Raw genomic sequence first — 12,222 nt, 5'->3', positions numbered from 1 at the left:
CATTTTAGTCGGCGAAATCTACAGTAAATTTAGTCGACTGATTGGATCTCTCCCCAACTTACCCCACCACCACACAGCCAAAGTAGCTGTGACTGGATCTTCCCTGTATCTCATTCCACCCTTCCACACAGCCAAAGTAGCTGTGATTGGATACACGCCTAACTTGCCCCTACTTTCTTCATGACAAAATTAGGTCTGATTGGATAAAGTCTCTGTCAAACATTTTCATCTCGTTTTTATTTGTTGACTACAGTGTCAATTAATTTTGTTTTAGTTTTTGTCCATGTGCGCTTGTTTTTATTAGTTAATGTCCCGATTTCATTAGGGGAAAAAAGGCTATTAACGAAAACTATAATGAAAATCATTAGTCAACAAAATTAACACTGCAATTTAGACAATTCTGATCTGATTTTATGGTCAAATATGGGAGAAATGTTGACCTACCAGGAGAGTTACACTATAAGTTCATGCATCTCTAATACACATAATTTTTTTCTTAAACCTGTAGTCTGCTGTGACAGTAAGAAAGTTATCATCATTCACAAAGTATACAGACCCCTTCAGCCATTTCCACGCCTGTCCAGAGATGTTCGATAGGGTTCAAGGGTTGCCCTTCTGGATCTTTGTCCCATCTCCACACAGGATCTCTGGATTTCAGTCAGAGTGGCCATCGAGTTCTTCTCCCCCAAACTGCTCAGTTTGGCACAACCAACTCTTGGAAGAGCGCTGGTTGTGCCAAACTTTTTCCATTTGAGAACTATGAAGGGCCACCGTGCTCCTGGGAACCTCCAGTTCAGCAGAATATCATTTGCAGCCTTCCCCAGATCTGTGCATTGCAACTGTGCTGTCTCTGAGCTCTCTGGGCAGTTCCTTTGACCTCATGGCTTGGCTTTTTGCTCCGATGTGCACTGTCAGCTGTGAGGCCTTCAATATAGAGGTGTGTACCTTTCTAAATCATGTCCAATCAATTTAATAGACTCCAATCAAGGTGTAGAAACATCTCAGCAATGATCAAGAGAAATGGGAGGAAGCTGAGCAAAATTTCAAGTGTTGCAAAGGGTCTGAAGGGTTGTTTCAAATCATAATATTCTCACCAGCATGTTTACATGATGCATTTTTACTCTGCAGGCTTTGCATCCATATAAACATCGTAGCTATGAGGTGTTTGTGTGAGTGACTATGTCAGGAAGATTTCAGTGGTAGCCTGAAGAATATTTCTCCTGGAAGTTTCTAAGAGTGAAGCTGCTGTGAAAATGACTGAGGAATGCGACTTTTATCCTCAGAGAGAAATGCATTAGTGAAGCTTTAACTGCTCTGCTTTACATAGATCATTATGTAGGAACAAAGACATATGTACATGTATTATGTTTACAAATGAATGTGACAGATGCCATATTGTATCAGTGCGTTTTATTCTTAATGTAGTCATGATCCGCACAGATGCTGACAGTTGCTGCATCTGCATGATTATCTTTAATGACTGACAACAGAATATCATAAATATATCCAAATGAATCACCTCATTGCTAACAGCCAGATAATGATGGCTATTATTGAGCCTATGGATTGACAGAGGACTAGAGGAGGGGGGTAGTGTGTAGTCCTATTTCCTGCAAAAAGAAGCATTGATGCTCCATCTGGAAAAAAAAAAACAGAAGGCGAATAAAGAGAGGTGTCACACATTACCGCCACCCCCTCATGTCCTGTCTAATTAGTCATATTAAATGTAATTATACTATGGTTATAATCTTATCAGTACACAACTGTCAGGGTCTAGCTTCAATATGAAAAAGAAGGAAACAAAACATCAATGTTGCCATCTGCTATTTTTCTAAAGTAAGGCAAAAGCAGTAATTTGTTCCATGCAGGAGACTTTCTTTGCATCCAATTGTGCAGGAAAAATGGATGGATAGACAGATGACTGGATGGGTATGGGGTGGAGGTAGTCACCACATGCTAATTTATTAAATATTGTAAGAGAAATGACCTTGACATCTGAGAAGTGGTGAATTTTCTCCCCAGACAGCAAACAGAAACAACGGAGCTGTCCTAATTGTGACATTACAATCCTGCACAGCGAGCTATCAGATGGGGATTGATTAGAGGAGTGGAGGGGTGGACGACTTTGTGAAAAGGTCATTGCACACTCTACCTGGAGTTTTTAATATTTCCCACCCTCCGCCTGCTCTGTGAAGTGATAGAAAGAAAAAGAAAAAAGTCAAACTCCTGGGTGATTACAGACTTTCTGGACAGTGATATTTTCCCCAGCGCATTAGTGAAATAAGATGGTAATTTCTGGATGCCAGGGTGTATCCAGGCAGAAAATGATAAAAGGAAATAAAGACAGAATTGAAGAGGGTGTTCTTTTTCTGTGCGCGTGCAGCAGGGGGGCTGACGCAGAGGTTAATTGAGGGGTTAACAGGGGGTGGTGTCGGCTGAAGGTCAGACTGCTGTTCCGGGCAGCAGGAGGTCCCTGCTCCCCGACGACCTCGCTGAGTGTTGTTGGTCATGTTTTCCGTGTAAGTGCGAATGCCGCTGCCAGGTGAGCACCCTCACAAATGGAGGAAGGACCAAAGGAGGAGGGATGTGACACAGAGAGGTGGAGGGGCAGAGCTGAAACTCACACTTCATTATGCACAGATGCTCCAAACATGAGAGAATAAAGAAGACATGTTCATTTATTGTATGCAAATCTGAAAAGACGTAACAATATGAATATGGATTTTACTGGTTTTTGCAATCATCTGACAAAATGTCCATGGGGGGGATCTGGAAGTTGGGGACAGCAGTTAGGAATGAATGGGAATGAAGGAAAGTTAGAACTTTACAGCTCTAAACAGACCTGTCTCAGCAATCATACCTTTGTCTGGCGTGCATGCAATCAATTTACTCAGTCCTGTGAGCCTTCAAGCATCTACTTACGAGAGTCGTCCTGAGGAGTCTAGTAGTAAACTACGAGTCTAGCTGTGCCCCTTTAGCATAAAAAAATCCTAATTTTGTCACAAAGGTAAATTTAATTGAAACTGTCATGCACTATCAACCAATTAAACCTTGTGGGACTGAATAATGAGTTGATCATGAAAAAGTCTAAGAAAAGGCTCTTTAGTTAGCTCCTGTTTGAGTGCCAGTTTCCTTTCCTCCATCGTTTATCGCTATAATCCACATTTAAAAAGTGAAAGCATCACTAAATGTAGAGCTGTTTGGGCACCAAATGGGTGCCAGAGATCTCATAGAAAGCTCTGGCAGGAAGTCAGCAGTCATTAACGAAAGCTAGAGCAGCTAACTGTGGGAGGATGTGTTGTTCCAGTCTTAAAAGAGTATTTAACTGGGATTTCAGGCCTGAACGTATAAAAAAAATGATTCTTTTATTAGTTTAGTCTTTGTACTCTTGATAATTTGATATCAGAAATTTGCTGTTTAGCATGCTAACCACATACATCCCTTGTGGCTTGGTTTAATTTGGGCAGGGCAAATATAGGAACCCATCACGCCACTGGTCCCAGGGGGGAATTACCCCTCCCCTCTAATGCTACAATGATAAATTTCCCAAATCTATCATCATATCATATCATCGTATCATAATGGAAAGATGTGTACCAGAAAACAGTAAATGTAATCCACAACTTCTGTCTCTCTGCTCTGGCACAGAGCCAGGCCACTACACTCTGACCAGAGTTCACAGTAAGGTCAGGGAGCAGGCTAATTGCTGGAGTGCTAGTGTACTTTTCACTTGAACCAGATGCAGCAGGAACAAACATTTTACCTGCTGTTTAATCCATTTTTATACTGTCTTTAGTCCTGGATGATTAAAATAAGCGGACTGTGGCTTTGTCTCTCTCGAAGCAGCCACAGTTCAATCCCTTACTTTTGTCAGCGTTGCGATGCCAAAAAATCAGTAAAGTACCAGATAATTATATTATACTTCTGCCAAGTCTTTCACAGTAAAAGCCTCCAATGCTTATCATTACTGAGGACTTTTATTTTGACGAGAAATTTACGGACATTAAGCGTCATTAAAGAAGTCTCATACACAGGAGGGACATAACTTCACATAACTCAGAAAATGAGATATAATGAATACCTGGGGAGTTAAATACAAAATGAGAAAATATAAAATGAGACTTTCATTTCTCATTTAGAGAAGATTTTACTGCCTCATTTTCATGATTTTGAACTTTAATTTTATACACTCAGAGATGTCTTTAATGACTGCAATTTGATCTGGTGGTTCATAACACAGTGGCCTATCACGCAGCAAACTTAAAAACAGATTATCAGTTTATAGGGTCTTTAAGAAAATCTTTAATAAATTATTCTAAAATGATTATATCATCATGCCTGTAAAAGCCATAGATTTTAAGATCATTTTCTTATGGTTTTGTATTTCTTAATTTATGAGCTCAGTTTAATATCAGGAACATTTTATTTCTAAATGTTTCTGTTAACTTTCCACTGTTGAAAGCACATGGCCCTAATGTTTAAAGCACAAATGCTGTTTTAACTCTTGACAGTCGGCTGGTTGAGGAAGCAGGCAAGAGTGAAAAAAAGACATTTTTATCATATGACAGAGTCACTTGCTGATTTTTATCACATGACAGTTTATATCAAAACACATGATACACAAGACTTCAAATTCAAATACAGGAAAGGTTTGTTGGTCTTTAAAAACAATCATTCACTCAGTCTTTGGTTATGTTTATTCTTAGGAAACAGATCTCTAGGATAAAGGCTAATGCACAAAACTACTCAAAGCGATATGACCTCATAGTTGAAGACGTTTGAGATGAAAATCAAGTTTAATGCAGAAAGAAAAAACATAATAAGAGGACAACTACTGCAGCTACATGTATACATGGTTCTCTTTTCAGATAAACTGTTCACATTTTCTATATAGTGTTTCCTAGACACTAATAAGCCCGTAACAAACTTGCAGAGTGAGTTAATCATAAACATAAAAATGAGGTTTTCTCTCTGCACATTATCTACTGCAGAGGTGCCCATCCAACCTCTAAAGGCACAATAACAGTGCACCATTAAGACAAGCTGTATGTGACAGCACATTATCTTTGTTGGCGTTTGGAGGGGACTTTTTTTTCGTAAGCGTTTAGCCAGCAGTGCTAATGAGGGCCAGCATTAAGTATCATCACTTAAACAACATCAAAGCGGATCTCCAAGACAAGAAAATGACTTGGCTTGTGATTCACCACAAACTCATCTGCAGATACACAGAATTACAGATCATTAAAGAAAGGAGAAGAAAACTGCCTTTACCCTGCATTAGTTTACCATTTCCACATGACAGTTCATGATTCCCCTTTTTTGTGTTGTGAGTCACTGGGCTTGATACATGAAAGCCGCTTATATGGCGACCACGGTCACCATTTTTTAATTCCTTATCGCGGCCCTCATGAACAGAGTGCAGTTCAACAAGTCATGCTCACACAGTTTGTATGTAAAACAGCATCACAGAGCAGACGGGTACCATATACAGCTGACAAAGCCTTTTGGTTAATAAAAGAGGAGGACTCTGGGAGAAATAAAGACATAAGCTGTACATTGTTTATCTTCATGGAGCAGAAAACTGTACAGTAAGCCAGTCAGAACCCTTTTTTAATCAAACACGGGAGTATTTGCACAACATTTCCAGTAAATCAAGGCTTCAAATATCACAAAATAAGGAGATGTGCATGTTTTCATAGAAATAAAGAATAAGAGCTTTAAAGAATAAAGTGGTAATATTATGAGAATAACTAATTTCAAGACAGAAAATTTCCATACAAAATGACTGCCTGTTTGACTGTCCCTTCGAATAAACTGTTTCCAATCTATGTATAATAAGGCTCAACCTCACTGGTTGCTCATTGTAGCAGAGGTAGCTGGCAGCTTGTCTGACAAAAGTAAGACTGACCACACCAAATTATATCGCTATTCTCTACACAAGACCTTGTCCTCAAAAAACAAGGCAGGTGTTGTTTTATTAAAACTCTTTTATCAAAATATTTTTTTACTTTGATTTGATTTATATTTATGTGTACTAAGAGAGTAAAGTTTAACCAGAGTCAAATTTTGCTTAACAGGGTGCAGGTCTAGCTGATAGGTCCTCGCCAATTTTTTTAGGAAAGGCTGGCATATGTGGCATGAAATCTATATCACTGAGATAAACCATTAAAATGCATATCCAGGTGTTAAAACCCCTTCTCTCCCTAAAACTCCTGGCACAATGAGCTTATGTCTGAGCATCAGATCACAGAAAAATGATTTTGTTTATCACTCTGTGATCAGTTATAACCGCATCTGTAGTTTTAAGTTTCTCCAGTCTATCCTGCTGAGGTGTTTCAAGCTGCTGTAGACAACGCCACACTTTCTGATGTGACCATTCACAATAAAAGCACTCCATCAAAATAAAAACTAAGGACTTTTACTGTGAAGAACTTGTCTGAAATAGCAAGTTTAGCTCAAACACACCTTTAAAGTTGCAATGGACAAACCGAGTTGGTCAACTGCAGCTCACAGCTTGTGTTAAAGCCATAGACAGGCCAATGGAGATGCTTTGCAAGCTGAGCATACTTGCTGTATGTTGCTGGTATTGCAACATTAAACTTTGAGAGAAGAGGGCCCATATTTTACTTCATGATTGCATTCAACTTTGATTACACTGACAAAACAGAGGGCTGTTCAGCTTGTCACAAAACACATGCATTTCAATCTGTGATGATGGTGCAGCTAATTCAGTGGCAGAAATTATACTAGAGAAGGCCAAAGCCCATGTGTAGAGGTCACAGTCATCCAAGCGGGAAAGCCAGGGCTCGAGTCCTACACTCTTAACTGTCCTATCCTCTCCACATAGGCAAAAAGGCAAAAATCCCTAAAAAAAAAAAGAAAGGAAATCCAAAAAACAATCTGGGACTTAACCTCCCGAGACCTGTGCTTTTGTTTGGATTGCATTTTTAGTTTCATACATTTAGGATCAGTAGGACCTGGTAACTAAAAATCTAAGCTTTGTCTTTGAACAGGAAGAAGTTTTCACCAAAAAAAAAAAAAAAAAAAGTCTTCATATGACAACAACAGGCTCTTCACAACGTTTTTTTTTTTTAATGTTTTGTTTTAATTTTAATACATATGTTGTGTGTTTCTGCAAGTTTATAGGGGTGTACGGTGTAGTCCTTTTTCTGTGTTGAGGCCAGGTATGAATTAAATATCCACTGAAAGTTCTGGAAATCCTTGGAAATGCCTTTTTAAATCATGAGAGCTAACAGAAACATTAAAACCCCCCTTAAAATATTCAAAACATTGGCAAAAAGTTTTGTGAAATTCAAAAATCCCTTTAAAAATAGCCCAAGATGTCCCCCAAATATACCCACAACACCTCGGTAGGCTTTTTAGAAAAAGCCTTAAGATTTAAATAAAATGTAATTTTTAAAAAGGCCATGAAAATTCCCAAAAATTTTCAAGCAAATTCCCCAGAAATTCTAATAAAAGTCACAAAAAATGACAAATAAATTCTCCCATAATTCCATGAAAAATTATGGAAAATTTACAAACATTCTCCAAAAAATCTTAGTAAAATCCCTACCAAAAACAAGTAATTCCCTAAACACATTAAAAAAAAAAGTTTAAATCATACTCTCCAAAACATACATATTCCCAAAGCTTTTCAGATAATTCCTTAAATTTCAAAGGGAATTCTTCAGACATTCCCAGCATGTAACTTAAACTTTGATGGGAATTCTGGACAATTATCCTGTTCTAGTGGCAGAATTCACAGCTATGTCGAAATTAAATGTAACAGTTTCCTCTTAGGTATATGCAGGGTCTCAGGAGGTTAATTCCAGTGATTGGATTATTTTTTGTAGTAACATTAGCACGTAATTCTCATAATAATAGGACTTATTTACAGTTATATTACCACTTTTTTCTTAAAAGACTACCACCAATTTATTCTCACAACTTTTACTCCATGATCAGCATATTTTCCCTTAATTCCAGTAATAATAAAACTGCATTATTACAACTTATCTTTTTCCATTTATATTTTGTCATTGTTGTCATTATTGACACAAATATTTTGTTAATATAACAACTCAAACAACTTAAAATCTGTGTATTGTTCTTACTTTTTTTGGTCCTAATTGTCCATCATACCTTCCAGTCTCTTTAAGAAGCTTATAATCAGAAGCTTAATGTGCAGTTACTTTCTTTTTAAATAAGCCATCTGAAACCTTTTTAAGATTAAAATTTAAGTTGGAAGCACCTCTCAAAAATTTGGCACATTCTTCATCTTTGGTTTCAAAAAGTAGCGGATCCTGATTCACCTTTGATATTTCACCAGTTTTGGCTGTTCTACAGTAGATATGAGTCAATGAGTCTGTGTTACAAAACTACAGTATCCAACTAAGAATGAAGAAGTGTCACATGAATCCTTACAGTGTTGTACAGTACTAAGACTAATGTTTCTGAGCATCAAAAAAAACACGTATTAACATCAAAACAGGTTGGATATAAGCATTTTGTTTAGTGCATGCAACACCTTGGTCATCAAAATGACAAAAAGGAGAGGAAAGAAAGGATGAGACAGCATTCCTGATGTAGTAGAAATCTCTAAGGCAGTCTGTGATAATACTTGTTATACAAAGGAAAGAGTACGTAACAGAAAAAATCCTACACTCTAAAGGTTTAACTGACATGTTCATATATGTGGAGTTATTTGTAGCCCCTGCTGAGCTGGTTTTGATGGAAAAGCCCAGTGTCAAAATAAGTCTTTGAAAGCATGCTTTACACTACCACACAGCCACACTCCACAAACACATCTGTCAACCATCACACACCACACGCACTCACACATTCCCTCTGCTGCTGTATTCAAAGTGACAGCAGCAGCAGTTTCCTTCTTCTATCCAGGGTCCAGTTATCCCCTGCAGAGACATCTGAGTCTACCCCAGCGCAGGCCTCCTTATGTGGGGAAGCAGATGCCGCAGCACTCCATACAGATCTCCAGGCAATCCGACGACTCGCAGCAGGCATCCATGATGCCGCAGTCCATGTCGCAGGGGCAGTTGCAGTCGTCGCCCAGGTCGTCGGAACAACAGCAGCAGCAGCACGCCTCCGACGTACACGCCCCGCACGAGGCCTGTGCCACCACCATGTTGCAAAGTGTCAGGAACTCACAGAACAGGCACGCCAGGATGCAGTGGACGCAGCAGTCTTTGTCAGCAGGAAACCAGCCAAGGTGATACGTGGCAAGGTAAAATAAATATGTGAATACAATAACAATCACAAATACAACACAAGTGTACATAGTGATGCCCTTTAATGAGTTTTCATTAATGAAGGCAGTGCAAGCAGAGGGAGTGCATGCTCAACAGGCTGGCAGCGGTTAAAGAAGGGCAGAGCCAACTAGACAGAGGGAAAAAAGGAGAATTCAGAGAAATCAATTCACCCCCTGCAGTTTTGATTAACGGACTGTTAAATAATTGTGGCATTATCATGCAAACTGCAAGGTTGATCACACAAAGATGATTAGCAAAGTCCAAGAGTCTCTGCTGGTAAATAGGTGGATTAATGCTGGCAATGCTCACACCTCTGATTAACATTTAACCTCCGCACAGACCCTTTTTAAGTAGCTGGTTGCATGTTTTTGCTCTCATCAGAGGAGAGTTTCCCTTTAAATTACAAATACAGCCATTAACCAGAGGAAAAAGTGTGGTTCTGAGTGGCTGGATTAGTGTGTTTGACAGAGAAACGTTCCCTTCTATTCATCAGACCTTTAAATCCCCTACAGCCCCGCACCATCTCTCAGGTCCTCTGAGCGGTCCCTCCTGGTCGTCTCTAGAGTCCAGCTAAATTCAGAGGTGACCGCTCTGATGTGTGGAACAATCTACTTCCCCACATTAGAGGTGCAAACACTACATTTATTCTAGGCTCAGCTAAAAACCTACGCATTTTTTCCTGTCTTTTTAATACTACTTAATACTTAATAATTTCTCTAAATTGAGCCTAATTCTATTTTTCTGCATATGCATGCTCTTTCCATTGCTTCTTTGTCTGTCCATTATATTTACTGCAATTTTAAATACTGTGGTCAGCTGAAGACTGTTTTAAATGTGCTATACAAATAAACTTTACTTACTTAACTTACTATAAAGTACGATAAAAAGAACACATTACATTTTTTAATAAGAAACTTTATCTGATAATGAATGTTAGTCAAACCAAGAAAAAGTTCAAGGACTTTGCAGAAAGCATGAGTTTGGCTCCCAAATTCCTCCATTTTTATGGAAGCCCATTCATGCAATGAGAAAAATGTAAAAGTTAATGAAAACCAAGTCAAATTAAAAAGAATAAGTCTTAATGTTAGAAAAAATTATAAAATAAAAAGTCATAATTATAAGCAGGAATGAAGGTCATCATTTAATACAAAAGGTCAAGACATAATTCTGACATAGTCATGACTGGGATATAAAGGGGCTTCATTTTTAGATAAAAAGTCAGAATTTTAAGATAAGTCACATTTCTGACATAAAAAGTCATTATTATGACATAAAAAATTGTTTATGGGCACGCCGGTAGTCGAGTGGTTAAGGCGCGCGCCATATACGCAGGCGACCCGAGTTTCCTGCATGTCTCTCTCTGCTCTCTTCCCTGTTTCCGACTTATCCACTGTCCTATCCAATAAAGGCAAAAAGGCCAAAAATAAATCTTTAAAAAAAAAAATTGTTTATGAGAATTAAAGTCAAAATTTAAAGATAAAAATTCATAATTGTGAGACAAAATGTCAGAATTATTGATAAAAAGTCATAAATTTAGGATCAAAGATCAAACTTATGAGATAAAAAGTCAAAACTAAGAGATTTAAAGTCAGAATTTTGGGATAGTCATAACTGAGAAAAAAAATCAGAATTGTGAATAAAATCAGGATTAGAAGGAAAAAAGTCATAAATGTGAGATGTAAAGTCATTATTATAAGATAATATTATTCTGAATTCAATTAAAAGTAATAATTGTGAAATCAGAAAGTCAGAATAATGATATTAAATGAAAGTTTACTATTAAATGTCAAATTGTGAGATAAAAAGTCAAGTTAAGAGACATGGAGTCATAATTGTGCGGTAAAAAAAATCTGATTTTCAGGTAAATCTGAAACATAACTTTTCTTCTAATGATAAACATGATTTTTCAATTTTTAATCTCCAAATCTTGACTTTTAAGTCATTTTCAGTCAGTTTACATAACAATGTTTTCTTAACATCTCATTAGCTCAATGTTCTGCCACATTATTATGAACTATTTTCTCAAAATGTTGCTTTTTTGGTCATTATTTATAACTTACTCATAATTTGACTTCTTATCTTACAGAGTTTACTTTGTATATCAAAATCATGACTTTTTGTCTCATGATTTTGACTCTCTATCTCATTATTTTAACTTACTACTTCTAGTTTTGACTTTTTGAACTTTTTATCTCATACAGTAATAATTCTCTTAATCGTCAACTTTTACTTTCAAATGCAGTGGTGGTGATCTGCAAAAAGCTGCATTTTTGAAAAAAAAAAAAAACAAATTTTCATAACATGTAGGAAAAAAATCTTAAGCTGTCGACAATATGATTTAATATAAGGCAAAGTTTGTTTTTCTGCTCGACCACGGTTACAACATTGTACTGGTAACAAAGAAATGTACACAGTTCTGTTGTCATCAATCATGCTGCTCTGCTCTCCTACTTCTGTAGAGGTATCTGACTCAGTTAATCATATTTAATATCATTGGGCAAGTGTGCCTGGCACACACTTCTTGCAGCTGTCTCCTTTTTGAACCGAGCCCAGCTCAGCGCCACTGCTTTGGAGTGTTAAAAAGACATGATGTGGATGTATGCAGAAAAATAGCATTACAAACAGGGCACATTTGCATAACTTTCATCAGCCCATCTTGAGCTGTCAGAAGGCGCTGTTACTGATTGGGTTAGAGGGAATAGCAAAAGGAGGAGAGTGTGGAGGACGAACATAGGGAAGGCAAGCTGTGGACCGCTGGATGCTCATGTTTGATTAATCAAAGTAAAGGGGGGATTTTTTTTTTCCCCCTATTTGCGCGGTGCTCAGGGGCTGCAGAGCTGACCAGAAGCAGGAGCTGAGAGTGATACAAACAAGATAGAGAAGGGAACATGAAATGAGCAAGTGTGCGCATACATGTGAGTGTGCCTGAAGTTTGAATGCATCTTATTATCCTTAT

The 12,222-nt window shown here is 37.8% G+C and overlaps 1 protein-coding gene across 2 annotated transcripts in view; it reads right to left on the bottom strand.

Moving 5' to 3' along the window:
- Nucleotides 1–1,514: 1,514 nt before the first annotated feature.
- mdfic (MyoD family inhibitor domain containing) overlaps nucleotides 1,515–12,222 on the bottom strand; it is a 48,093-nt gene continuing 37,385 nt past the window's right edge. Inside the window, exon 5 of one of the 2 annotated variants that reach the window (XM_041780692.1) lies at nucleotides 1,515–1,637. In XM_041780692.1, coding sequence (XP_041636626.1) covers nucleotides 1,516–1,637 — 122 coding nt within the window. In that variant the 3' untranslated portion in view covers nucleotide 1,515. Of the gene's footprint in view, nucleotides 1,638–4,578; nucleotides 9,202–12,222 lie in introns of those variants that run through there. The other variant, XM_041780691.1, reaches the window with a different exon arrangement.

This window comes from Cheilinus undulatus, linkage group 23 (genome assembly GCF_018320785.1).
Source record: "Cheilinus undulatus linkage group 23, ASM1832078v1, whole genome shotgun sequence".
NCBI classification, from domain to species: domain Eukaryota; kingdom Metazoa; phylum Chordata; class Actinopteri; order Labriformes; family Labridae; genus Cheilinus; species Cheilinus undulatus.
The sequence above is the reverse complement of the archived record's forward strand: the minus strand, read 5'-3'. Positions and strand labels throughout refer to the sequence as shown.